The sequence below is a fragment of the Mirounga leonina genome, unplaced genomic scaffold (assembly GCF_011800145.1).
Source record: "Mirounga leonina isolate KUSES-001 unplaced genomic scaffold, KU_Mleo_1.0 Mir_151, whole genome shotgun sequence".
In the NCBI taxonomy this organism is placed as follows: Eukaryota; Metazoa; Chordata; class Mammalia; order Carnivora; family Phocidae; genus Mirounga; species Mirounga leonina.
In genome coordinates this window covers 50,661,880-50,689,841 of record NW_023270377.1, presented here as the reverse complement: position 1 = coordinate 50,689,841, position 27,962 = coordinate 50,661,880, and the positions used below count along the sequence as shown (strand labels likewise).

The 27,962-nt window shown below is 39.4% G+C and overlaps 1 protein-coding gene across 1 annotated transcript in view; it reads left to right on the top strand.

Annotated features, from left to right (window-relative positions):
• The first annotated feature begins 241 nt into the window (after positions 1-241).
• The window catches only part of ITGA4 (integrin subunit alpha 4), a 79,438-nt gene continuing 51,717 nt past the window's right edge, over positions 242-27,962 (top strand). The window contains exons 1-10 of the mRNA XM_035007606.1: positions 242-725; positions 1,092-1,213; positions 17,679-17,785; positions 17,901-18,030; positions 19,821-19,888; positions 21,246-21,375; positions 23,107-23,192; positions 23,868-23,930; positions 24,022-24,159; positions 27,734-27,845. Coding sequence (XP_034863497.1) covers positions 529-725; positions 1,092-1,213; positions 17,679-17,785; positions 17,901-18,030; positions 19,821-19,888; positions 21,246-21,375; positions 23,107-23,192; positions 23,868-23,930; positions 24,022-24,159; positions 27,734-27,845 — 1,153 coding nt within the window. The 5' untranslated portion in view covers positions 242-528. The remainder of the gene's footprint in view (positions 726-1,091; positions 1,214-17,678; positions 17,786-17,900; positions 18,031-19,820; positions 19,889-21,245; positions 21,376-23,106; positions 23,193-23,867; positions 23,931-24,021; positions 24,160-27,733; positions 27,846-27,962) is intronic.

Below are 27,962 nucleotides of genomic sequence, written 5' to 3'. Positions count from 1 at the left end.
TGCTCCGCAGCCAGGCCTCAACCACGGTTAAAAGGCGAAGTCCTTGTCTCTTCCAGCTGCCCTCTTGCAAAGCCTGGGAGCCCAGAGTTATCCCGCGCTCGGCGGGCTGGGAGGCCCCGGCCCGGACTCGCGTCCGGCGCAGCCGAGGTCCCCCAGCGCCCCCTACAGCCGCGCGTGGGGTGAGACGGCGCAGGGTCCCGTGCCTCCGCGCCACGCCCGGGACCCCACCCAGAGGCCGGCTCCCCGGGACCGCGCGAGCACCCGCAGCTCCTGGCTGCAGAAGCGGGGCGTGGGCCCGGCGGGCGTGCGGCATCCCAGATCAACCTCAGTTGCTCCGCCCGCGGCGGCCCGACTTCCCCTCCCTTCCCCTGTCCCTCCCTCCTTCCCTCCCTCCCTCCTTCCCTCCCGCCCGCCGGCGCCGGACACGCTGCACTTCTCTTGGGGCGCTTTTCCCCTTGGCCGACCGTCTCATCCCCCGCAACTTTGGACCGTGGCCGTTTGGTGTTGAATGTTCTCCTCCGAGAGCGCATGGCTGGGGAAGCGAGGTGCGGGCTCGGTCCCCGAGGGGCCGCCGTCTGGGAAGCGGTGCTGCTGCTGCTGTGCCTGGGCGTTCCGACCGGGCGCCCCTACAACGTGGACACCGAGAGCGCGCTGCTCTACCAGGGCCCCCCCAACACCCTGTTCGGCTATTCGGTGGTGCTGCACAGCCACGGGGCGAACCGATGGTGAGTGGAGTGGGACTGGGCGCTTTGGGCATCTGAGAGCCGCGAGGGAGCGGCGCCTCAGGGAGCCCCTGCCCAGTTCAAACTTTCCTCCCTCTGGAGGAGCCAGAAGGGGTGCGCTGCGACGGCCAGCCTGCTGGATCTGCTCGGGAAGCTAACTGATCTCGGGGTGGCACGCCTGGGGTGCGCTCTGGTGCAAGGCTCTGGAGCTGCGAGTTGGGGGTGGGGGGCTGGGTGCGCGAGGTGGTGGGCGGAGGAGGAGGAGGTTTGGGGGAGCGGCCCGGCTGCCAGCTGCGAGCCTGTGGAGACCAGGGGTTCAGTGGGCAGCTCAGCTCACCTCTGCGCGCACGTGCACGTTTCTCGCTTTAGGCTCATAGTGGGGGCGCCCACGGCCAGTTGGCTTGCCAACGCTTCAGTGGTCAATCCCGGCGCGATCTACAGATGCAAGATCGGAAAGAATCCAGACCTGAATTGCGAACAGCTCCAGCTGGGTGAGTTGGGTCTGGGACCAGGGGGGAACTAGCACAAGTCCTGGAAAATCTCATTGTTGCCTATTCTAGTTTAAAATGAATGATTTTCATTCTTAACTCCAAACCATCTAACCTTGTTAAAACAAAAGTGACTCCCTTCGTTCTGTCAACATTTTTCTCCCTTTTGCTTATGACAACGATGATTGCAGTACCCTGGCAAAACTATGGAGAGGAAAGTTTCTTAGGATACATTCTCTCCACCTCTCCCTCTCTCCCCCTTATGTAAAACACATTTTAAAGTCTCTCAGCACGTTAAAGACGGGATCCAGCTAGGCCATCACCTAAGCATTTTATTTCCATCTTTGACCTATCAGGCTTGTTAAAGAACAGGCTAAGGGGCCCGATCAAGAATAGCAGTTGGAATTGATCCCATATCCTGTCACTGAGCCTAAGGACTTTCTAAAAAAGAAAATGTTACAGTTTTATTTAGAATATGAAATATAAAAGAAGAGCACAAGGAAAAATTGGCATCCACATTGTTACTATAATTAAAATGATGGCTAAAGTACAATTGTTAATTTTTCTCTCCCAAAACTCTCATGTTAAATGGATACCTCTATTTGAAGTCATTTCTTAAGGTCTCTTCTTAGCTAAGTGACAACTTGAAAAAGTGTATTTTGATGGGGGAGAGGAGAAAGTTCACATTTCAAAGCCAAAAGCAATGTTGTTTTGCACAGATACATGGGGGAAGAAAGGGGAACTAATATTAATTTAGACCTATCTTGTTCTAAACACTGCTAGCCACTGCTATATATGTTGCTCCCCACCCCCACCCCCCCAACCCCCCGCCCCAGAGCACCACTGGGTCGTGGTTGGCATTGTTCCTACTTTACACAGGAGGACTCTGTGACTCAGAGGGTTGCAAGTACTTTTTCTGAAGTTACTCAGCTAATGAGGGAAAGATGGGACCTCAAGTCAGTCAAGTCAGCTTGGTTCCAAAGTCCAAGCCCTCTCCTTTCCTTTGTGCATCTTCAGTACAAATAAAATTAAAAATAAAATTAAGAGTCCAGTATGTTGTCTGCTGAGCTGATACATCCTCTGCAAATGGTGAATAAAAGGTTACAATTGGCACTTTTTTTGTATTTATCTTTGCGATAAATAGACCTTTGGGATAGGCTACAGCATCTTTTTTTTTTTAATATTTTATTTATTTATTTGTCAGAGAGAATGAGAGAGTGAGAGAGGCAGGCAGAGGGAGAAGCAGGTTCCCTGCTGAGCAAGGAGCCCGATATGGGACTCAATCCCAGGACCCTGGGATCATGACCTGAGCCGAAGGCAGACGCTTAACCGACTGAGCCACCCAGACATCCGTAGGCTATAGCATCTCTAACCCCTTTTTCTTTTTATAGTAGTCTTTGCTTTTTCTCCAACTGGGAAGCTGGTTTCCCTCATTTAGAATGAATTCAAAGAGATTATGTACGTAACTCAGAGAGCATCCATAAAAGTCTAGCAGTTGTCTGTAGCATGTAGCCTCTCATTAAGTATCTTCCATCTCAAAAAGCAGACTAGGAAGGCATGACGTTCATAGACCTATCCATTTGGAACAATTCTGCAAAGCATGATTTTCATGAAAGAGTTGTGGGATGAAGAATTAGGGAGTGGAGGAAACAAACTCGATCTGCCAGAGGATCTTGACAGAGTCTCAGCAAGGAAGAGTTTCATTTCTGTTGTCCTGTCCATTTCCTGATCCATGGCATTGTAACTGCTGGTATTTAACACCTACTTCCTATCTGGAAGGGCACTGAATCTATTTCTAGGTGTCTGCGTCTAACTGGAAAGATCATGTCATAATATCACACACAATTTGAGATAATAATGACTGTCAAATGGAAGGAAAACCAAACTTTTGGGGCACGTGGAGCTTACAGATTGACTATGGACCTATCCTCAGAGAAATATGCACATGGTTGATGTGCCACGGGAATTAAGTGAAGATTTATTGGATGGATAAGTGAATAAAGGCAAAGTGAAAGTTTGATTGCCATCAACCTGATTGATGAATAAGAGAATTAATTAGAAATGATAAGCCGAAAGACATTTTTAAGTTTCACAGTTTTAGTCAACAAAAAAAAGGTGTTGACTCAGATAAAAGGCAAAAAGGAAGACAAGTTTTCTGGTCAATCAGTCGGTTGAAACACTCCTAGCTGTGGTAATAGCTTGGAATATTTGCAAAAGAATTGACTGAAGTTGTTTCTCATGTAGCATTTTAAACAATATATCTTCTATTCTTTCAATAAAGAAATTGTGTGTTTCTATTCAGAACAAACTCAGAAGTAACCTGAAGCTGTAAAATAAGGGATTGGGGATGAAGCCTAGAAAGGAAACACTAAAAACAATAAATTGGTAGTGAAAGACATTTAAGGATTATCGGGTTTGTGGACTATGTAATATTTTCTGTAGAAAAGCTTCAAGAAAAAAATATGTAACCATAGACACGTACAGTATTCTAATTCTATAGATTATGAGAATGGCTTTAGTTATCCTATCTCAAAGGGGGGTAACTATACTGTATAGAAAATGCTTAGCTGGATACCTGACATATAACAGATATTTGAAAATTATTAGTTTATTTCTTTTTATCCCTGTGTTCTACTTAAAACTATATCTGTATGTTATCTGCTGTAGTCAGGTTGAGGTTAATAAATAGGGACAATTAAGAAGCTAAACAGAAAGTTAAGTGTATAAAGTAAGAGGTAACAGTTGAGATGAAACATGGTAAAAAATATTTTATTGTTGACCCAACCGGAAAAACCTTATAGTAGTAGCTAAATATTCAGCTACGATTGCCATGTCCGTACGGTGTTTTCTTTCATTTGGAATGGCTTAACTTGCTATCAAGGAGATGAAGTTGGAAGATCTCTTAAAATGGTGCCCAGCTCCTAGTAAGTTAAATACTATCCACATGGACTGGTCTTTAGGTCTCAGTTAGAATTTCACATCAAAGTTTGACTCAGATGGACTCCTCCTCTCGAAAGAGGAGATCAGTACCCTCCCGTTACATGCCACCATCCCTGGATAATGTTGTCACACACTGTGGTATATTCACTGAGGCCATAATCAGAAGTGAGCAGCAGATGCCCATTTATCTAGAATGTTCAGGGTGTAAGGTGTTGAGAGTAAGATACCCCTTTTAGTGAAGTGAATTGACTTCAGAAGAGGTGCTTTTCATCCTGCATGCAAGCAATCTGCCTCCACCTCCCTGCCTGCCTGAGAAGTGTCCTCTCCACTCAGTTCTTTGGTATTTCCCTCTATGAACCAAAGGAAGGTGGTTTCCCCATCAGGAAGGTCTGAGCCCAGACTTGTTCCCAAACACGTTGTGTCTGAGGAGGCCATGGTGATTTCACGTGTCCGGTTGCTTTTCCATCAGGCATTCTGTATCCTTGCTGAGGCTTTTTTAAAGGCAACTTTGATCCCACATGTTTGCTAAATTAAGGCATTACAAATAATGACTCCATTACCATATGGAATCGTAGACTTCCCAAGGATTACCGATATTCAAAGCATTAGAACATAATAAAATACATAAATTATTATAAAATTGTACTAAAAAGATGGTCTTTATTTGGTTATTCAGAAGACATTCCAGATCTTTTATTACTTTGGAGCCATTACTAACAGCATTATACGCATGCTACACACACACACACACACACACACATCTGGGTAATAGAGTCTAAAGTTACATAGTTACACTTCCCAGTATGGTAACCAGTAGCCACATGTGGCTCTTGAGCACATGAAATATAGCTAGTTTGCAGTGAGAGGTGCTGTAATGTAAATTAAATGATGGATTTCAAAGACTTAGTGCAGAAAACAAGATATAAAACATCTCCTTAATTTCTTAGATGTTAATTATATGTCAAAATATTTTAAAATTAATATTGATTACATATTTAAATGATAATATTTTGGATGTGCTAGGTTAAAGTATATTTTTAAAATTATTTTATTTCATTTACTTTTTTAATGTGACTACTATAAAATTAAACAGTTCATATGTGGCTTGTATTATAATTTCTATTGGACAGCACTGCTCTAGAGAAATATAATTCCCCTGCAAGAGAAAACACTAACTTTTTAACAGGTGCTTTCCAAGTGTCTGTGCATAAATGAATAGGACTTTCACTTTTCTTTTCCAGACCAAATGCTGCATAATTACTAGACCTTTAAGGTTCTTGCTTGTGCCTCTCTTTTCTTTACCGGAAAGAACAATGATCCATCACAAGTTGATCATCATTATTCCCCTTCAGATTTCTTTCTAGAATTATATCACCCTAGCCAACCTCCGGGGTTATATTACACAACCTATTTGGAAGAGGTTAATTAGCATTGCATTGTTAAACTAATGATTACCTCATTCTTGCTTCTGCCTGATTTGCAGGAATTATTAGCTTAACATTAAAAGGCAAACCGCACACTGTTGAAACTTCAAAAATGTTCTTGATAACTTTTCTTTTTCATTTGCAATACTCTTTAAATTGTACCTTATGAAGCTGAGACTGATACAGACTGGTCATTTTGAAAAATTGCCCCTGAACGTAGGTTCTAATTATGCAGAAAATCAAGACAGAGAGCTTCATTAATAAACTATCATGTTAAGAGAATTAAGTTTCCTGATTTCCAGCAATTTCCCAAACTCCATCTCTAAAAGAATGGCTTCCACCTAATTTGAGAGCTGAGGTTTTCTAAATGCATTTCATTTGTGCCTTAAGTTTACCTGATCACTGAGTAATATTCCCACTGACTACATATATCTCCCCTAGGCAACAGTTCTAGAGCCAGATACGTCAATCCATTGAACGTGTGGGTCATTCATTCATTCATTCATTCATTCATTCATTCATTTACTGAGGGGTGCCAAAGGGCCAGAACTTGGACGTAGGAAAGAAACATGGTCCTTGCACCAAGGAAGGTTACAGTCTATAGGATAGATTATTATAGGAAAGTATGGTGAGAAGATCTAATCTAATTAGGAAAATAAAGTGATGACTTCCTGGGGGATTGATACTCAAGTGGAGAACTGAATAAAAATCAGAAGTTAGCTAGAGGAGGAGGTTTATGGGACAGGACGCCAGACAAAGCAAACATTGTATGTAAAGACCCTGGTCTTTGAGAGCATGGCATCTTTGAAATGAAAGAAGAATGCATACAATTGGACTGTGGAGTGTGAAGTGGATGGTAAGTAGGAGAGTTAAGCAAGGATTATTTTTGTACAACTTTATGAGCTCTGGTTAAGGAGTATGAATTTCCCATAGGTAATTAAAGCTGGGGAGTGACATGATCAGATTTGTGTTTTAGATACTTCTGGTTGCAGCGGAGTGAATGCTTTGGAGTAAATGAGTCAAGGCAGAAGGTAGTGAAAGATTTTGTTATAATTTAGGCTACATGTGATTAGTGCTTGTACTAAGACCGTGGCAGCAAGAATGGAGCAAAACAGATATTCTACAGTTATTCAGAAGACAGACTCAACTGGACTTGGTAATTATTAAACAAGAGATGAAAGAGAAGAAGGTTTCAAAGATGTTACCCAAGGTTGTGACTCAGACTGTTGGATGGATGATGGTGCTGTCCACAGAAGACATGGAAATAAATATCTAGTAATCAGTTGGATGTATGGGTCTGGTGGGCAGGAGGGGTCTGCTGTGGCAATTTGCAGAGTTGACTGCAATTGACAGAGATGGTAATCAAAGCCATGGGAGTTAATGAGCTTAACTTGGAAGCTCTCTAGGCTTCCAGAGGGTTCAGGATAGATCCCAGAGGATTCCTATTTGAGAAGTGGCTAGAACAGCATTGCTCAACTCTGGCCGCAAGTTAGATTTTCCTGCAGAGCTTTAAGAATACCAGTGCTCGGGAGATGCCTGGGTGGCTCAGTCAGTTAAGTGTCTGCCTCCAGCTCAGGTCATGATCTCAGGGTCCTGGGATCAAGTCCCGCATTGGGTTCCCTGCTCCGTGGGGGGAATGCTCTTCCCCTTCTCCCACTGCCCCCCCATGCTCTCTCACACTCTCTCTCTTTTAAATAAATAAATAAAATCTTAAAAAAATAATACCTATGCTCATCCTAAATAAATAAAATCTCTCTGCAAGTGGATCTAGGAAGGTGTGTCATTGTGATTTATAGTATGAAATATAGTTTGGTCTTATTTGCTGTTTCTGGCACAGAACTCCTAAAACTCTTGGAATTTTCTAAGTGAAGAGAGCTACAAAGGTGTCTTTTGTGAGTGAGGTGGCTTTTGGAGACCATGTAAGGATGGGGGCCGGTTACCAGTGGAGCCAAACATGTGATTGGAGGGTTGAGACTTTCCATCCCAGCCCCTAACCTCCAGGATGGAGAGAGGGGCTGGATGTGGAATTAATCCAAATGGCCAATGATTTCATCAGTCATGTGTCTATGTAAAGAAGCTGCTATAAGAACCCAAAAGGACAGGGCTGGGAGAGCTTCTGGATTGGTGAACACATGAAGATTAGGGGAAGAGTGGAGTGCTCAGAGAAAGTGCAAGCTCTGTAGCCTTTCCCCATGCCTTGCCCTGTGCATCTCTCCTTTCTGGTTGTTCCTGAGTTATATCCTTCTATAATAAATTAGTAATCTAGGAAGGAAAATGCCTCTCTGAATTCTGTGAGATGCTCTCGTGAATTAATCAAACCCAGGGATGGGGTGGTTGGAACTTCTGATAGCCAGTTGGTTAGACGTATAGGTGACAACCTGGACTTTTGATTGGCATCTGAAGTGTGTTTGTGTATGTGTGTATGTGTATTGGGGATGGGACAGTTTGTAGGACTAAGTCCTTAACCTGTGGGATCTGATCCTATCACCAGATAGTGTCAGAATTGAGTTGAATTGTAAGGCACCCAGCCAGTGTCAGAGAATTGCTTGTTGGTGTAGAAACCACCCCCCCAACCCACCCACACACAATGGAATTGAATACAGAACCCTTAGTAGGGCATTAGGGTTTCCAAATGTCCCCAGATGATACCAATATTCATCCATGGTTGAGAATGACCGGAGAAGAAAAGAGGAGCCTGAAAGAAGTACTGAGGAGAAGCCAAAGAGGTAGCAAGGAGATCGGGTCAGTGTGGCATCACAGAAGTCAAAGGATGAGAGATCTTGGGAAGAGATGAGTGGTTGGCAGTGTCAGAAGATGCCAAGAGGCCAAGCAAGGTGTAAGAACTTAGTGCAGTTCACGAGTAACCTTAGTAAGACCAGTTTTAGTGGCAAAGCCAGACTGCAGAGGGTTGAGAAGTGAGGAGTAAGGAAATACTGGTAGCAAGTGTCAACAACTCTTTTATCTGGGTTCTTCCTTCATTAATTAAATACATTTTATTGGTTACTTATGCTAGGTGACTTATGCTCCATCTGTACAGTTTGCATACAGTACAGTAGTAGGAATAGAAAGTTGAGTAAGACATGGCTGAAGCCCTCAAAGAAATCACTCTAGATGACAAAAGAGACAGGTAAATGTTAGATCATTCATGATGAGAGTATGTATTAAATGTGATGATAGAGACACAGTGGGGAGAAGAAATTGTTTGAATGATGAGAGAAGGTTTCCTGGAAGAGCAGACACCTGAATAGTTGAACTTGTTCTGGCCAGTTTTGATGAGCAGATAGTAAAAGCTCAATAAATGTGAAATGGATGGATACATTTCTCAGATTTGGGCAATTCCTCTGCTATACACTTCAGCATCATTTCCAAAAGTCTGGGTCAGCCTTGGGTTCCAAAGATTCTGCGTGCTCATACCAGGCAATCTAAACAATAATACCCATTCCTGGGACAAGGAGCTTGGAACTGACCATCTTTAAAAACTGGGATTTTTTTTTTTTAATGTTAAGACAGCTGGAAACATCAAATTAGAACATGGAAGTGGGCTTACAAGTGTTCAGTAATGCTGTGTGTTAGTTCTGATGCTCCCCAAAATTTAAAAAATGGGGGGAATCTTTTTCATATAAATTATTTGAAATTCTATAATTCACAATAAATATGTTCAGAAATAGTAAGCCTGTAGACTTAGTCATCAGATCTCTTTTGTAGGAAATACTGTGTGAAATGGATTAGGCATGTCCTTTCAAACTTACACCCTATGCTGAAGATTCTTTCAGTGTATACCCTATGTTTGTGAAATCTTTCTACCTCTACGTCACCTGATCCCATTCTTGTCTTGTGAAAGTTTTTTAATATTCTTTAGAAGGTCATTATTTTGTCTGCAAATCATTGTCTAACATCTTATCCCATCCTTTAAACTTTGGACAGAAACATGTCCTCTGACGTCTGTAACTCCTCATCTCGATCTGAGCCTATATTGAATAATGCCATGGAGTTCCTGACTGACTCTTATTTCTCTCACATACTTCATACCTCGCATCTTCCTGACCTCCTCCATCCTACCTTGTAAACTCCCAAACCAAGCACAGTGCTTCAATATTGACCACCTACTGTTAAGTGAGAGCAGGTTTCCTTAGAGGTTCTTTTTTTTTTCCCCCAGTTTACATTTTTGTATTGTTCTTGTTTCAAAGACACTCAAAATGGTATCCATCTATTAGTGATAGTTTTTCAAATGAATCCATAAGTCCAAGAGCTTAACTGAAAACCATGGAAATAGAGAATTTTCTTTCCTTGTTTTCTAATGTTGGAAATTAGTGTTAAAGGAGTAGGTTATTATATAATTTGTATAGGTTTATGAATAATTTCAATATTTGGATTCGTTCCCTGCCTCACAGGGAAATAGCAATCACTGTGACGTAGAATAGGGTGGCGGTTGATAGTGTCTACCTGAATCCTTCCTTCCCCACTTACTAGCAGTATAACTTTGGGCAAGATGCTTAACCTCCCTTTGTTTCAGCTTCTCCATCTGTACAGTTTGCATTTTGATAATAATATGTGCTCATAGGATGTAATGAAAATTAAATGAGTTAATATATATGTTTACATGGGATTAAAAGTATGCTTGGGTACATAGGAAGCATGTAATAAATATTAGTTATTATTAAGACAATGGTCCCTCTTTAAATTATGCTCACCGAATGTATCAGTCATGGTACACTTTTCTGCTGTACTTTCTGCTGCAGTTAGTGAAAGGACTCGTGTAGGTTTCCTGTAGGAATTTGAAGAAGTTGGGGCCTAATGTCCCTGGAGGAAAATCGGAACCTAGAATTAAGCTCACAAGTGACCTAGTTTTCTAGAATTTTGAGGTCTCATGATGACTCAGGATCAACCCTGATTTATAAAATTGCAGCCCTAAAACTTGGCTCTTCTGCTTAGGGACATCTACCTCTATGCTGAACTCTTTCTGAATACAATAAAGTAAAATAAATAAAATAAGATGTATAAAGTAAAAAAGGGATATTAAATAAAATGAAACAGAGGACTGAAATCGCTGGCTTTTTCAGGCCTATGGTTCTGTGAGCTCTTTCTCACCTACACTATGCATGGTTATGAGCCATTATCAGATTTGGACTAGGAAGCCTGAGAATATGACATGTAAATACATGTTTTTCCAGAAAGAAAATACTTTGAGACTGGTTTCTAATTTTGATGTTTATTTTGATCTTTGAGTCTTTTGTGCTTATTTTGATATCTTGACTCCAGACGAGCTGGAGGAAACCGTCTTGGAAGTTCAGTATTCTCACATCCCATGTCTTCTCCAAAACTTGGCATTTTACGTTTCATGACCTAAAATTATCGTTATTGCTGTTGAATTCATAAACGTCACTTTTATCTTTTAGAAATATCACCACCATGTTTTAGTAGGTATGTGGGAAAAGTACATAGTTTAATATAGTGAACAAAATGGATTTAATAGTAATTAGAATTTGATAAGAAAAACTACAAGAAGGGGCCACTTGGCTGAAAGAGCTGAAGGCCTGCTGACGAAATCTCGCAGCGCTATGAGCGCCCTCTGCTGGTGCAGTCTAAATCAACGCAACGCAGGGAGGCTGCGGAGCAGAAGCATTTCCCATTTAATGAACACCTACTAGGTGCCAGGAAGTCTTTTAGGCACAAGCGCAAATTTTCTATGATCCTCATAATCCTGCAGTGGTAGATTTTATAATCTTCATAGTTGAATTGAATTCACTTTTAATTCCATGTTTCTCTAATATTCTGAATTTAGGTAGAAGGAATTGTGCAATTATTTGTACTCAGTAATTATTGCTTCTACAAATACAGATATCCTGAATAAATGACTCTTTATCAAACATAGAATAGAACAGTGGTCATCCATGTCTCAGGATTATTTAAGAAAAATTTGAAATATGTGGGACTCATCTTTCAATGGAAAAGAACTTCAACTTAAAAAAAAAGGAATTGGTGGAGGAAGGGCTCTCACTCTTTTTCTGAAACTTTAAATTTTGTCATGTTTTTGAAAGATCAGATCAGTGTGTGTGTTGTTGTAGTAGCTAGAAAGTCAGACTGAGAGCCCCAGTCAAATGTCTGAGCCGATGGGGAAGCCACAGGCAGATAAATCAAACGTCATTGCATCCAAAAGTCCTAGGCTCCCTTACCCACAAAGTGTTTCACTCAGGCTGTCAGCAAGTTGTAGGAAGAAGGACTTGGAGTCTGATCTTTCCCCTTGGGCTTTCCTCAGTGGAAATGCCAAAATACTGAGAACCGATCTAAATTGAGGAAAAGGGTAGGGCAAGAGAGGGACTAAGTACGTGACATCTTTCTTGAGCACTAGAAAGTTGACTGAACAGTCTGTGGGCAGATCTGTGATATTTTACACATTTTAAGGTGAAAAAAAAGATTTAGAAAGTGAAATGGATTTCAGTTCATTCCTACCTCTGAAATATTTGTAGAGTTCTATTGTACATGCCATAGAGTAGTAGGAAGTAACAGAGATCTTTGATTTCTGACAAGTTTTGATTTTTTTATTCTAAACCTTTTCATTTATCAGCCCCCTGGATTCAAGGAAGTTACTTTACTTCCTTCAGATTCCATTTTCTCCCGTGTAAAATGAGGTTGATAATAGCCTCCTGCTACTGCTGTGAAAATTAAGAGAGTTAAATGTGAATGATGAGGCCTGGCAGTGATGGGCCACAAATATTTTACAGAGGAGGATATATGACATGCCATATGTGCAGTTTAATCATGTTTAGCTTAATTCTTAAAATAATAATAATGTCAACATCAACAAACATTTGCCTGCTTCCTCTGCTAGGCTCTGGCCCAAGCACTCCACGGGCATCTCATTTACTCCTCAAGATCCTCACAGAAACCCTCTGACATAGGCACTTCCCACGGGCCCCAGCTGAGTCTCCGTCTTCAATCGTCCTCCTCCCAGATCACACTCTGTAAAGAACTTCAAACCTGTAAATGTTGTTTCCCTTCAGACCCTCTGTTACTATCTTAAAACTGAAGGGGATAATATTTTGGAGAAGTAGAGACAAATAGTAGTGAAGGAAGAAGACCTCTCCGAAGCTTAAATCCCTGAGAGTTTGGTGAAAATTTCGCTGACATATCCTCATAAAGGATTTTTGTGATGGTCGGTGTATTACAGAATCCCCTCCCTGAGCAGATATGTATTTCGGTCCTGCCTATTGTACGTGACGTCCCGTTCTGTGCTGTGGGAGTGCTACCGTCATCGAAAGAGGCCATCTGCCCTCATGGAGGTGACATTCAAGAGTGAATATCTAGTCTTCCGTAGTCTCTGTCATATGTTGGCACTCAGAGCGATGACACCAAAACTGGCGATGTGCATAACAACAAAAAAGGGATGGAGAAGAATGGACCTAATTGGCTTTGTACTGACAGCCTTTATATTCATCTGACAAAATGAACCACTCATTCACATTTATACACGTGTATGGACTGATACAAAATCCATAGATGGAAATGAAAAACTGAAGTAAAAAAGCATACATCTTGTATGTTCCTTCCCAAATGAAAAAAAAAAGTGGGCCTAATTTTTAGAATAAAGAATATGGTTTTATGTGGCTTCGTATTTTTAATATCTACCGGGAAAATGCATTCAGCTGTGCTAAGATTAGTCATTCTAGTTGCATAAAAGCATGGGAAATGATCACATGTTAATTTCTGCTGACCTCTTTTATGTTAAACCATGTAAAGTACTTTTTCAATTAGGAAGCTGATTTGATTTACCAAGAGTTTAGATTAGAAATGTCTGAGCTGAATTGAAAACCAGATTATAAATCATTTCAGTGTGACATTTGGATAAAATATAAAGATAATCTGAGTTTATTTATGATGTCCCATCAGGGAAATTCATGAGAATTAACTTTCTCATGACGGTTCTAATAATAATCATTTCTGACCACATTAGAAATACTGTATTTTCCACATGAAGAAAGTTTGCTTAACATTTCATATCCTATTTTGATATCTAGCTGAAACCAAGGAGGACAAAAAGGTATTACAATTATTTTGAAAATGGAGTATTTTCAAAGACGATGTAATACAGGAGAAGGCATAACAATTTACATTGTAGAGAACAAGTTCAATTGCACACGACACTTGTCTGGGGAGCTTTTCAAAAAATTCTTAACGTCTGGGTCATAATCCAGATGCATCAAATCTGAGCCTCCAGAAGTGGGGATCAGGTGCTGGTACTTGTTCCAAACTCCCCCCAGGTGATCCTAATGTCCAGTCAGGGCTGAGAACCACGTTCTAGAGGCATGACCTTGGGCAAGCGAGGTTAAGAGAAAGCTCTGAAGATGGCCCTGAGCATAAGCTGGTGATGCCACGGGTTTACCTCTCTGACAAGATTCTGCAAGCACTACAGAAGAAAAGGCTAAAAAGTTCCTTGAGGGCGCCTGGGTGGCTCAGTCATTAAGCGTCTGCCTTCGGCTCAGGTCATGATCCCAGGGTCCTGGGATCGAGCCCCGCATCGGGCTCCCTGCTCCGTGGGAAGCCTGCTTCTCCCTCTTCCGCTCCCCCTGCTTGTGTTCCCTCTCTCGCTGTGTCTCTCTCCGTCAAATAAATAAATAAAATCTTAAAAAAAAAAATGTTCCTTGAAATTAAGTAAATCCTCAGAACAGCAGTGGCGACTTCCAGGCTGTTCTTTGAACTGATCCTGTCTTGAAATCAGTGCTCAAAGTATCTGGACGCCTGCCTCTGTAGCAAAAGCAGCGTCAGAAAGTGGGAAGGAGAAACGCCTGTAAACGCGAGTGTGTGTTTGTGCACTTATTAGAATTAGTTTTTATTTCTCAAGTGGAAGAATAATTGTTTCATGGCTTTGTTTTTGTGAAATTTCTTCTTGCCTGTGCATCCTTTCTTTTGTGCACATCTTAAGACACAAAACACAAGTAGAAGAAACTTAGTCAAACCATAATTGAAGCTTTGGACTGTTTTTTAATTTACTGACCCATTATCAGCACACGTTTCTGGGCTGTGTGTTGGGGATAAGGATGAACAAGATGGGGTACTGGCCATGATGAATTAGGTTATTATTGACTAAGTCTTAGAAGTAGGGTAGTTGTGAATAAATGAATGTAGTAGTTGTGTTCGACTTCACCAGAGAAACAGAGCCAGTAGAGTGGGTAGGTGGTAGGTGGGTAGATAGATATAAAAGGAGATTTATTATAGGAATTGGTTCCTTCCCTTGGGAGACAAAGTCCCATGATCTATAAGCTGAAGAACCAGGAAAGTGGACAGTGTCATTCAGGTCCAAGGCCTGAGCAGCAGCTGGTGGGGAGGAGGGGGGTGATTGGTGTAAGTCCCAGAGATCTGAGAGCGTCACAGACAAAAACACGGAGAGAAAAATGCGTGAGGGAAGTGACCTAGAGAAAGTAGGAACATGAGTCGTTTGGCTATGGTGGATGAGGCTCTGAGCAGTGAAGATTCTGTGTCACCTGGTGTTGTTAACGTAATGTGGAATCATCTACGGCACCAGAAAACTGCTTAACATCCCAGTTTCTCTGGTTTCCATCTTAAAATTTACAACTTAAAAGAGCTCAGTTAAGAAACAGGCAATAACAATTCACATAAAAGCTTTTTGGCCATTTTCATCAAGCAGTTTACATGATCTTTTGTGGCTCTATATTTATTTGAACTCCGGGGTGGCATCTCCAGAACAGTAAATCTGTTTCTAAATATTGGGTATAATCAATGGTGTAATCGTGATGAAAGTGTCCATGAAATATGCCTCATTTGAATAGCACTAAGGTGTTATTTTTGACCTCCCTTCTCTCTTAACCTTAATTTTCCTCTTGCTCAGTTGCCTTAGTTAACTGAGTGACATTAATTTTAGAAAGACTTAGGTATTTTCTGAGAAGATATTTTATTGAAGTGTCTATTGTAGTAAGTAATAGGAATTTCACCTTCAGGTAGACAGTCTACCATTTATCCATTTTGACATTAGTAAAAAAAAAACTGGCCGTTTTGGTGAAAAGTCCAGCTGAAAATTGCATCACAGTGGAAGTTAAAATGTTGTGTTTGTCACTCTCTTTCACTTTCCTTCAATTATGTTGGCATCATATAACCACAGTAACAATTCTGTTAGACCTTACCCGCCCAACACTCAAAGTTGTCTTTCTCCCTCCTTTGCTCTCCTTCCTTTCCTTTTTCCCTTTCTTTAATTCTTTCTAAGATTATTTATTTGACAGAGGGAAGGCGGGGAGAGAGAGAGAGAGAGGGAGAGGGAGAGAGCAGAAGCAGGGGGAGCGGCAGGGAGAGGGAGAAGCAGACTCCCCGCTGAGCAGGGAATCCGATGTGGGACTCGATCCCGGGACCCTGAGATTATGACCTGAGCGGAAGGCAGATGCTTAACCCACTGAGCCACCCAGGTGCCCCCTTTGTTAATTTTAACAAAGAAGCCTTCTGTTTCTACCTGAACCACCTTTTATCAAGGTTTGGGCTGCAGCAAACTCCCTTTTCATTCCAGGCTGACGTTACTTATCAACCCCAGCATTCTTTTTTTCAGACCTCTCCTTACTTGTTCTCAAGTCCAGTGCTCCAGGCAGCTGCTACCAATAGGTGGAAGTAGTCCCTATTCTGTAAGAAACCTGGCCAAAAACCTTATCCTGGTTCTACTGTAACAAGATCCCAGACCCTGAGACTCACCTGGGGATAGTCTGGGCTTCACCTGGACCCACTGAAACAGAATCTTCTGGGGAGCCGCTAGGAAACTTTGTTCAGTACAGCTGTGTTGAAGGGTTTTACTGTTTGTCCTGAACAACATTTTGGAGAACAAATGTATACACAAAACATCTTTCTATTCTCCCTAAAACAAAATTTCTCCTGGACAAACTAAATGTCTCCAGGACATTTACTGCAACTAATTTAACTTCCAAATATTAGCCTTATTTACGTAGGCATAAATTATGAGTTTGCCCAGGAAGCTTTATCTAGAGGTCAAGGTTCTAGGAGACAGGGTGCCTAATGATTTAGAGAATGGTCACTAAAAATGTATGATTAACGTGGTACCAGTGACTGGTGTTCAAAATTAAATAAACCCACGTTCCACATCCTTATCCAGCCAGGCTGATGCAACTGTAATTACCTTTGGAATTAAGCTCAGGTGGAATGGAACTGTCACAGGGCAATTGAAGAAGGTGGGAAGAAAGCAAAAGGATCCTTAAGGTACTATATCTTACTCTCCCCCAAAACCACTTATTTGAAATCACGTTAATGGGATCCCAGCTAGAAAGCAAAGAAGTCGCTCTAACAAAAGAAAGAAATTATCATTGGGAAGATCAGTTTTTCTCTGTACAGTTTAGAAGTGCTCTATTGCCCAGCAGTAATACTTAACTTATGTTTGGCTTTCTGGCTCTTTATACATTTGCCAAAGTGCCTTTTGATGTGTTTTATTTACTACTCAAATAATCTGGTTTTTCAGGTCTTTTTTATTTTGTTCAAAATAGTCACAATAAACTAAATGTAAACCATAGGGCAGTGTGTCTTAAATGCTAGGCATTATTAATATTGTTAATTAGACACAGTGACCTTCCGTGTGCTCGGTTATCACCTTCCAGCTTCTATAAACTGTGCCGTAAGCACTGAGGACCACATTGCTCTCTTTTTTCCCCTAGAGTCTTTAATGCAAGAAATGTCTTAACAAGTGCTCTGGTACTGTTGCCTGTAATGCTAGACACATGATCAAAGCAAAGGTGCAAATTCTTTGCCGCAGATGACACACTGCAATTGCATCTGCATGGCCCATGTTGGTTTAAACTGCTCTCCCGCCACCCACTTCCCCCCAGTCATGCTGTTCACCCATCTCCTCATGAGGTTACCTGCTAGAGATCATTTCTACAGACGCAAACCACCTGGTGAGAGAACCGTCCTGTTGCACAGCATAACTCACCGTGACCCCGTCCTGTGCGCCAAGTGTGAGGTGACAGAGAAGTAGGAGTCAAGGGTATTTTGCACATGGCTGAAGGAGAAGACTTGGGGATAAACATGTTTATTTTCTCTGCTGTCTTAGAATAACATGGTTTCAAGATAACTAATGATAAAATTATTTTCAAATGCTGTAGGTAGCCCTAATGGAGAACCTTGTGGAAAGACTTGTCTGGAAGAAAGAGACAATCAGTGGTTGGGGGTCACGCTTTCCAGACAGCCAGGAGAAAATGGCTCCATTGTGGTAGGTTACTAGGTTACTTAGTTACTAGGTTACTAAGTCCAATGATAATGTCGTGGATTCAGATATTCTGGGTGTGATGTTCACATCATTTGGTCTACTTTTATGTTTTATTTAGACTTGTGGGCATAGATGGAAAAATATATTTTATATAAAGAATGAAAATAAGCTCCCCACGGGTGTTTGCTATGGAATGCCCTCTGATTTACGAACAGAACTGAGTAAAAGAATAGCTCCATGCTATCAAGGTAAGGAATCCTTTTGATATTAACTGGATCAAGAGAAACAAGTGAATGCCTTTAATTACTTTTTTTAATTTTCAATTTTGCATGTACAGAGGATGGGGGAGAGATCTTTAAAATAGCTGTATTCTTTTTAACAACTCAGAGTATTTCCTTTTCTTACTCAATTGCAGTAGTAGTTGCAAGAAATGTGCTTTGTGTTTTGAGGAATAGAAATTTGTCCAGTTATGTTTGAATGTAGTTGATAATTACCCACTTTTGTATTAGATATGTTTTTAATTCTGTGTAAGTCTAATGCCCAGCATATATCAGATACTTAAAATCATGAAATTATGATTGAAAATTTGAGATTGAAAGGTCTGACAAGATGAGAACTGTTTAGATTTTTTGCTTTATCTTTAGCTTCCAAGAATATTCAGGAAGATTCAAATATAAGTGTAAGCAAATCTTTCCCACTCACTGTCTTTTGTTTTTTAAATTCATATGCATTCCTTGATAAGGGGTTGGTATCTTAAGTTTGAAAAGATTTCCCATGAAAATTCTAGGCCATTAGGAGCAGTAGTGTATGCAGAGCTAGGCCATAAACAATTAAGTGAGCAAAATTAGGGGTGAATGTCAACAGAGCATTAAAAACAGATCTGTAGCAGAAATAAAATTCTAAAAATGTGTCTTTGGAAAACTAAGAATTAAATATATATGTATTCCATTTTCCACATTCTTCTAACTAAGATGATTACCACAGTGTTCAAAGAACATTTCTATTACCTGACAAAATTTGACCATGTATGCAAATTCAGTTATTCTATTCATATTGGGGTTCTCTGTGGTATGGGATGTCTTAGAAAAGCTCATTTAATATATCTCTGATTTGCCTTTGAGTGTCAAGAAGACAAAAGGTGAATTTTAAATTCTTAATTGAAATAAAACTCAGTCTAGTGTTTTGTATGTTTATCATTCTCATTTTCTTAATGGTTTATGGTTTACACTTTAAAACATTTTCATAGAAGTTTTTTTGTTGTTCAGATACACCCAGCCACATTCTAAAAACAAATTCAAGATGGCATAAACTTATAGCACCTAAGACTATGGGGAAATTTATTAAAAAAAAAAAAAAAGTCAGGGAAGATCTAAAAAGGAGTGGAAAAATCATGGCCAGGACTAGTAATTACAAATGACTTAACAATTTATTTAACTTTTCTAACTTTTAACTTTATCTATTAAATAGTGAAACTATTTAACTTTATCTAACTTTTCTTTGGTTAGTAAAGCCAAAACAAAGATGTGGTCCTGATTCTTATTTTTGTAGAGGTTTACTTAGGTCAGTTCTTCAGGAGAAGCAGAGCTTTGTCTTCCTAGTAAGTTCCAAAAGCATCCAATTCATGGGGGCTTTGTAGTAGGAGACCCTCCATCTCCATGCAGATCTGGACTCACTATTCCTTTCAGCTGGGCACAATTTAGGAAGCCTATTTTAAATGCAAACCTGGACTGGAAGCTGCAAGTCCTACATCTGTCTTAGATACTCATTTAACAGTTTTTTTGAGCATATGCTGCATGTTCTTCCCGTGAAAAAGAGGCAGAGGTCAATATTTTTATTGCCATTTTGGAGGAATATCTTTGAGGATTAATATGAAAGATTGGTGATATTACATTTATCAAAGTGACTGTTTTACAAATGAGATAGTATAAAATATCAACCTTAAAAGATGCATTTGTAAGGATTTGCAAGATTAACAAAATTATGCGAATTTTGCCTATTTTTCAATGAAATCCTGAATTGTTTTTCTACTTCATTTTAGATTATGTGAAAAAATTTGGAGAAAATTTTGCATCATGTCAAGCTGGAATATCTAGTTTTTACACAGAGGTAATAGTCCAAAAAATGGCTCTTTAAATGTTTACATATAGGATTTTAATTCTTAAGATTGAGACTGTGATATTATGTTTTACAGTAAAAAAAAATTGTATAATCTCTGAATAATATGTCTCTTAAACTTGAGTATATTACAACTTAATTTTTACTACTCAATATTCCACATATACTTTTGAAAAGTTAATACTTAAGATGGCTGTGCCATATAAGATCAACTAAAAGTCTACACTAAAGAACATTACCTGCATCAAGAAGTTTCATTATGTTCAATTAGCCAACATGTAGTACATCATTAGATTTTGTAGTGTTCAATGATTCATTAGTTGCATATAACACCCAGTGCTCACATTTAATAGGAATCAAAAGTAGCTATTGTTATTTGCTTTAATTTAGATGCTTAAAATTTCTATCCAAATATGTTACTTTTAATTACTAGTTGAGGCAGAAAAGCATATGAATCTATGTCCCTCATTTAAATTATGAGAATTGAGAGATTTAAGAATTTAGTATCATCTTAAGTTAAACATATTCCCAAGCTCTATTTTTTCTCTAACAGTTGAGGATATACAATCAAAGGTCACGGTTGTATCCAACCCCCAAGTCTCCCAGTTTCCCTTTAAAACTCATTAAGAATTTATGAATGTTTTCTGAATCTGTGGTCAGGCCTTAGGTTAACAATTTCCATAAATATTATCTACTGTGTTTAAAAAAATCTTTATATTTAAATTGACCTTTTTAAGAGTTCAGGATTGTTTAAGGAATTTAGATATATGTTGAATACTTTTTGGTTGCTAAAAGTTATCATATTTCACCAGACAAATGTATCTGTTCATTTTAAATTTCCCTTTGTTTCCTTTTCCTAAATTTGGATTTATCACCAAATATGCCCCAAATTCCACTGGATTTATTAATTTCTAAGCTAGCATTGTTAAGAAACTAGTCAATGGCTCTTTGCAAATAGGAATAAATTAAGTCCATTTTTGGTCTTTGGCAACATGTGATTCTCTCCATAATAAGCACTAATGAATTACCCAGATACGATTCACTTTAACAGAAACCACATTGCCTGTCTCCTAAAAGCTTAGTCTAGTATTCCATGATTCTTGCTTCAATTTAAAGTCCACTGCTAAGTGTGAGTTTCTTTTCTGAACTTGTGCTTATAGATGAAAATTCATTAACTGGCTTCTGGCTTTTTTCTGATATGTTTTTAAATTCATCAAATGTTCAGATTTTAGAAATGTATTATCAAAATGTATTCTCATCATTATTTACTTAAAATGTATATCTGGAGGAGGTTTTGGGTGGATTAAACTTTGAATTGATGATAAATTGTTTTTTTTTTTTCTTACAGGATTTAATTGTGATGGGAGCCCCAGGATCGTCTTATTGGACTGGCTCTCTATTTGTCTACAATATAACTACAAATAAATACAAGGCTTTTTTAGACACAAATAATCAAGTAAAATTTGGAAGTTACTTAGGTACTGTAAAAATGGACAAACTCCAGTCATCTCAGTCTTACAGATACAAGTTTCCCTTATTTATGATTATTAATCTCTTCAAAAGATCAAAATGGCCAGTAGCAGTTAAAGAGTTCAGAAACTATCGCTTTAAGGATATAATCTATGAAATGTAATATTTTACATATGTAATTACAATCATTAATATATAGTTAGACTAGAACTCTGGGTTTAGTTTACTCTCGTAAGCTTGTATCTTTATGTAGTCAACTTGTTATTGTAAGCGTTGCATCTGTTGAGTGCTTACCATATCCCAGCAACTTTTTGTGAGCACTCCACATGAATTAATTTAATCATGTATGAGTCAGTATAGTTTCTTAAAGGGCCAAGTGAAAGTCGGTGGGGCTGTCGACAGCATTCTAGACAATGGGTAACATTATGAAGCATACAGGTCTAAAAACAGCTCATTGACCTTCACCTCATAAGTTCTTAGAATATTTCCCAGAGTTTATTCTTATCTTTCTCCTTTCCCTCCTCTTCCTCCCCCTCCATTTCCTCCTCCTCTTGTGCAATAGGACACTTTATAGTCTGTATTTCTACAGAAACCCAAGATTTCCCTGGTACAATTCCTCTGTTACAGTAAAAGAGATGCTTTTCCTATAGCTTCTTAGAAAATACAGATTTGTTTAAGCCGCGTGCTTCGCATGTAAGCAGCCTATACCCAGAAATAATTACAATAAGAAAAAGCAGCGTTTTTCCCATTCATACAGTAAGAATTCATTTTCAGAGGGAATTCATTTATAATTCAACATTTACTTGTTTATGGTTGAGGGATATCTTGAAGTGTTGTAAGAAAGGTAATTAGGGGATGCCTCAGTCAGTTAAGCATCCAACTCTTGGTTTCGGCTCAGGTCATGATCTCAGGGTCCTGGGATCAAGCCCCACATTGGGCGCTGCACTCAGCGGGGAGTCTGTTTGGGGATTTCTCTCCCTCTCTCTCTGCCCCTCCCCCTGCTCATGGGCATGCTTTCTCTCCCTCTCTCAAATAAATCTTAAAAAAATAACTTAGTATTATGCCTTTTGTCATATAATAAAATATTTTACCTTTTGTGTCATCATACAGGTTTATTACAATAGAAGATTTCATGGCAAAAAAGTTGAAGTTTAGGAAGTTCTTTTACTTAAAGTTTAAAATGTTCTATTTTATTTTATTTTATTTTTTTATTTTATTTTTTTATTTTTTAGATTTTATTTATTTATTTGACAGGGAGAGAGAGGACAAGCAGGGGGAGCGGCAGAGGGAGAAGCAGGCTTCCTGCTGAGCCGGGAGCCCAATGTGGGGCTCGATCCCAGGACCCTGGGATCATGACCTGAGCCGAAGGCAGTCGCTTAACCGACTGAGCCACCCAGGCGCCCTAAAATGTTCTATTTTAGATACCTAAAATATTATGGTTGTAATCCTGGAGGCTAGCATGTCCTGGTACTACATAGAGACTAACCAAATGTAGAAGTGCTATCTTTAATTTCTAGTACTTGGAAATGTAAACCATGGGCCTAGTTTCATAATGCATACTAATGATTGCTTAAAGCATAGAATAAATGACCAGTTTTGAATATTGCTAAACTAAATATTCTTAAAACTGTTTAGTCATTTGGAGTTCAGTCTCAATTATTTCTACGAGTGGATTTGTGATGATACAGTTTACCCATCGCAAATGATGATTCTCCTACTTTTCTCCACTTTGTTTGAAGGATACTCAGTTGGAGCTGGTCATTTTCGGAGTCCACATACGACTGAAGTCGTTGGAGGAGCCCCTCAACATGAACAGATTGGTAAAGTAAGAATTACATTTTTACATTTATTTCCTCACCAAGTCTCAAAAACTTGGTGAGGAAATTGCATGAGAGGTGAAGGAAGAACTGCAAAGATGGTAAGAAGTGAAGGCTCGACACAATGAGCAGTGAACTGCATTTCGTGGTGAAAGTTGTATGGCTTTTAGATAAAATTTTATTAGAAAAGCTTTAAGGAGAAATTCTGTAAGTCAAATGAGGCTTTTCTTTCTTGTGAGTAAATTGTTCTTGAAATAAAATGATCTCAAGATGTCCAGGGAATGTATTTACTGGTTCACGAGTTTACAGATGATGGGATATTGAGACAGCTGCATGTTTTGGGGTAAGACCAGAAAGAAGATATTCTTTCTGGTTCTGGTTTTTGTTACGTTACTGTGTGGACATTACTAAACTTTTCTGAGCCTTACTTTGAAAAGTGAGGCAAACAACACTTGCTGTGCCCTCGGGGATCAATACCATCGTTCCTGAGAAGACAGTTTGGCAAGGAAGTCCTGTTAATGTGAATGTGCTTCACCTAAACCTCTTGAATCACTCTGAAAAGGAATTTCAAAAATCTTTGTGAGCGGTTACACGTTATGAAAATTGATGTTTTGATCCCCTGAAGATTTTTTTTTTTAATGTGCTAGCAGTCTGAGTTTTCCTAATTCCTTTCCCAATTGCAGGCATACATATTCAGCATCGATGCAAAAGAACTAAATATCTTACATGAAGTGAAAGGAAAAAAGGTAGTGTCTCCATCTTTGGTATCGCTGAGAGCTTTTGTGAATAACTGCTTTTTTTCCCTCGGTGACTGGATCTGGTTTTGTTTTCGGGCAGCTTGGCTCTTACTTTGGAGCCTCTGTGTGTGCTGTGGACCTCAATGCAGATGGCTTCTCAGACCTACTCGTGGGAGCTCCCATGCAGAGCATCATCCGGGAGGAAGGCAGAGTGTTCGTGTACATCAACTCTGGCTGGGTAAGTCCAACTGCTCACCAGCTAGAGGCTGTTGATGGGATTAAGATAGAAATTGAAGCTATTCTTATTCCAGAGTTCTGTATCTAGATCCTTAGGCTAATTTTACTGACGAAAGTAAAAACTCTGGTATTGTACTAAAGCTCTAAAAGTGGAACATGCTTGGAGAGGGGAAGCTGTTGATATTCCAGAAGCAGGAGATCAATTGTTCTGTTTTTTTCCTACTCACATCTTGTCCTTCAAGTGGTTGGAGTTCCTTTTAGTTTTATTATGATCCAAATCTAATTTGAAAGAATGATTTTTCTATATCCCTCAAAATGTGGATTTATTATTGGTTCTGTCGTGAATGTCTTTAATTAGAAATATTACCAGAAGGAGAAGATAAAGTATGAGATGCTTTTATTGATTTGGAAACAGTAGGAAACCATATGTTTTGATAAGATGTTAGTTTGCACAATATTTGTAGATGATATTCCTGAAAAGAGTATAAAATGGGCATAGCTCATTCCAAAGTGGATATAGTAGTTGTAGAAATAGGTAATTACCACTTACGGTTGAGTTTTAGATTATGGGGGATGTTGTGGAGTAGAAACTGACCACTTCACAATTCAATTTAAAGAGTTCTGCTGACCCTATCTTGCCAGTCTATCTTCTTGGCATTAAATCAAAACAAAGAACTGATAGGGCCTTAATGGGGTCTTCTTGGTCTGTTCCTTTGATTTAAGAGCAAGAAGGGATTTGTGAGAAAATTGGGTCCTTTCTTAAGGCACAGCATGTTTAGTCAGGATTCAACAAAGTAAAATCTGTCTCAAGAAGGTATTTGTAATCTTAATGGTTTTAGAGCATTTAATAAGTTCCTATATTAAGCATCAGACTAAACACTGTATGATTCAAAAGAGAAAATACTGTCTTATAAAGCTAAGAGATTTTCAAAGTTCCAGATATAGAGCAACAAAGTTATTTATGAACTGGGATTTCCATAGACTGTGTTTAAACTTAAATTTAGTAGTAAAGCAATACCATCTACAAAGTGATCATTCACATGTCCTTAATAGCAATATTAGGCTTTACTTTTTTCTTTTCTTTTTTTTTTTTTTGTAAAGACCTTTCACATTTCCCTATCCATAAGTGGTCTTCTTATACCAGCTACATCCTCATTCTGCATACTTTTCCTTCTCTTTATAACTAAACTTTATGGGAGCACTTTAAAAATTATCATATACACCTAAAATAAGGCGATATATGATCTTTTTTTCTCACTGATAATCCTAAGCAGTCCTAATAGGAAAGACAGATAAAAGTGTATCTCTTTTGTTTAAAGGGCAAGGAAGGAGCCCTACCCATTAGGCTGCCCTCTTGTTCTTCCCTCATGCCTCCCCTGAGGCACCACTGTTGAATACGAGGTAATTTCATAATTGATTTCAGCTTTTAACGCCTCTGACATAGGTGATTCTTTGTTCCCTTCTAACTTCGTATTTGTTAACTCTCTAAAATGGCACTCGCCACTACCTAGCATTATATTCCATATTTATTCATCTGGTTTGATATTGTCCTTCTGCTGGAGTATAGACACTGTGTGGAGAGGAATCCTCTGTCTTGTTTACTGCTGTTTCTTTTGGGTTTGAAAGAGTACTGGAGAAATGGGTGCTCAATAATTGTTTTTGAATGAACTCAAGAAAGAATGATACTTGAATGAATCTTGCTTCCACCTACTTCTGTTAAAATAACTCTCAGAGGTCCCCCAAGAACTCTTGGTCACCGTTCTCTGACTGGAGAATACTTGAAGAGTGATCACCACTTCGTGAAACCCTCTTCCTGGGAACTCCAGTGCCATTGGTCTGCACCTTCTCATCCTCCCGGGAGCCCTTTCTCCCTTCTCCTTAAATTAGGCATTTCCTTTGGAGCCTCGCGAGCTCTCTTATCCCTTATTTCTTGATAAAATCATTTACTGTTCCTGGTGCCGGTGATTCTGTCTGTAGAGATGATTCATTAAAAAAAGTAAACATTTAGTGAGTATCTGAAATGGAACAAAAACTATGAAAACAGCTGAGAATAATCTTAATCCTGACCTCTAAGACCTCAGGTCCAGAAAAGATATAAACACGAGAGTAAAGAATTGAATACAACATGGTAAATAGCACATTAGTAGCATGTACAAAGCAGAAGCAGCAATTCACTTTGGTCTAGAAGGATTCACAGAGGAAGTATTTGAACAAGACAAGTTTAGGAGTTTTTTAGTTGGAAAATAAAAGGTGAAGGGTGTTTCACAATCACAAGCAGAAGAATTTGTGTGTGATTAGGGAATGTTGAATAGACTTGTTTAAGAAGAGGAAAGGATCCGGGCGCCTGGGTGGCTCAGTTGGTTAAGCGGCTGCCTTCGGCTCAGGTCATGATCCTGGAGTCCCGGGATCAAGTCCCGCATCGGGTTCCCTGCTCCGCATTGGGTTCCCTGCTCCGCATTGGGCTCCCTGCTCGGCAGGGAGCCTGCTTCTCCCTCTGACCCTCCCCCCTCTCATGTGCTCTCTGTCTCTCTCATTCTCTCTGTCTCAGATAGGTGGATAGAATCTTTAAAAAAAAAAAAAAAAAAAGAAGAGGAAAGGATCCGCTATGATGAATAGTGTGTAGATTTTTTTTTTTTTCTTACTACATAAGAGTGACATGATCAGAGTTTGGAAAGAGGTCTGGTAGTTGTTATTATAATGATTCATTATTGCAACATTATTGAATGTCTTATTGTAATAACTCCTCTTCCAATTTAAGAGATAGCAGTTGACCTATTCATGTTTCATTGCTAAGGCTCCAAAGGCCAGCTTCAGGTATGCCGACTCCTCAACTCAGAAACCTTCAGTGGCTTCCTAGTCCTTAAATTGAGAGTAAATTTCCCTCAGTATTGAAAATACCACACCATAACATTTCAGTCTGGTTTGGTTTGGTTTGGTTTGGTTTTTGGTCTTCTTCATTATACATACTGTTTGTAATAGCCAAATTCTTTGGAATTTGTTCTGCTGATAATACTCTATATCAAAATTATGTCCACCCTTCAATAACCACCTTGAATATCATCTTTTATGAGATCTCACCTTGTTTTCACGATTAGATATGCTGTCCTTGCTTCTTGACAATACAAAGCAGTTTGTACTTCTGAGTCGTTTACATGTTTGTGCTAAGCCTTCCCTGTAACTAGGCTTCTTCAGGAAGGGGAGTGTGTCTTGTACACACACTGCCTTGTCCTCTTTTGCCTGTTCACTCTTTGTGTAGTGCATTGCCTTTAGTAGGAACTCAATAAATATTTGTTAGATTGAATTATCAAAATGATTTATTGGATTTTCAAAGCTAGGGATCATGAGTTTGACGATTTTTATGTCCTCTGAGCTCTAATCATACTATTATATGTGTTGACATACTTGATAAATATTTATTAAATTGAACTGAGATGTGTGTACTAAAGCTCAGTCTGTAGTTTGTCCAACTTGTTTGAAGCATTAGAAAAAAATCCATATCCAATTACAAAGGTAAATCATGTGTAAAGTTGTCAGGGAGTGTTATGATGACACCTTTTCTCCCCTTTTCTGTCTAGGGAGCAGTAATGAATGAAATGGAAACGGAGCTCATTGGAAGTGACAAATATGCTGCAAGATTTGGGGAATCTATAGTTAATCTTGGTGACATTGATAATGATGGCTTTGAAGGTAATTCAAAGTATCTAATTCAATACTTGATTTCTGCTTTGAAAATGGTACATGGAAGAGCATATGAGTGGAATTTTAGGTCATTTGCCTTTGTCTAGAAAATGGAGCCGGAATGTT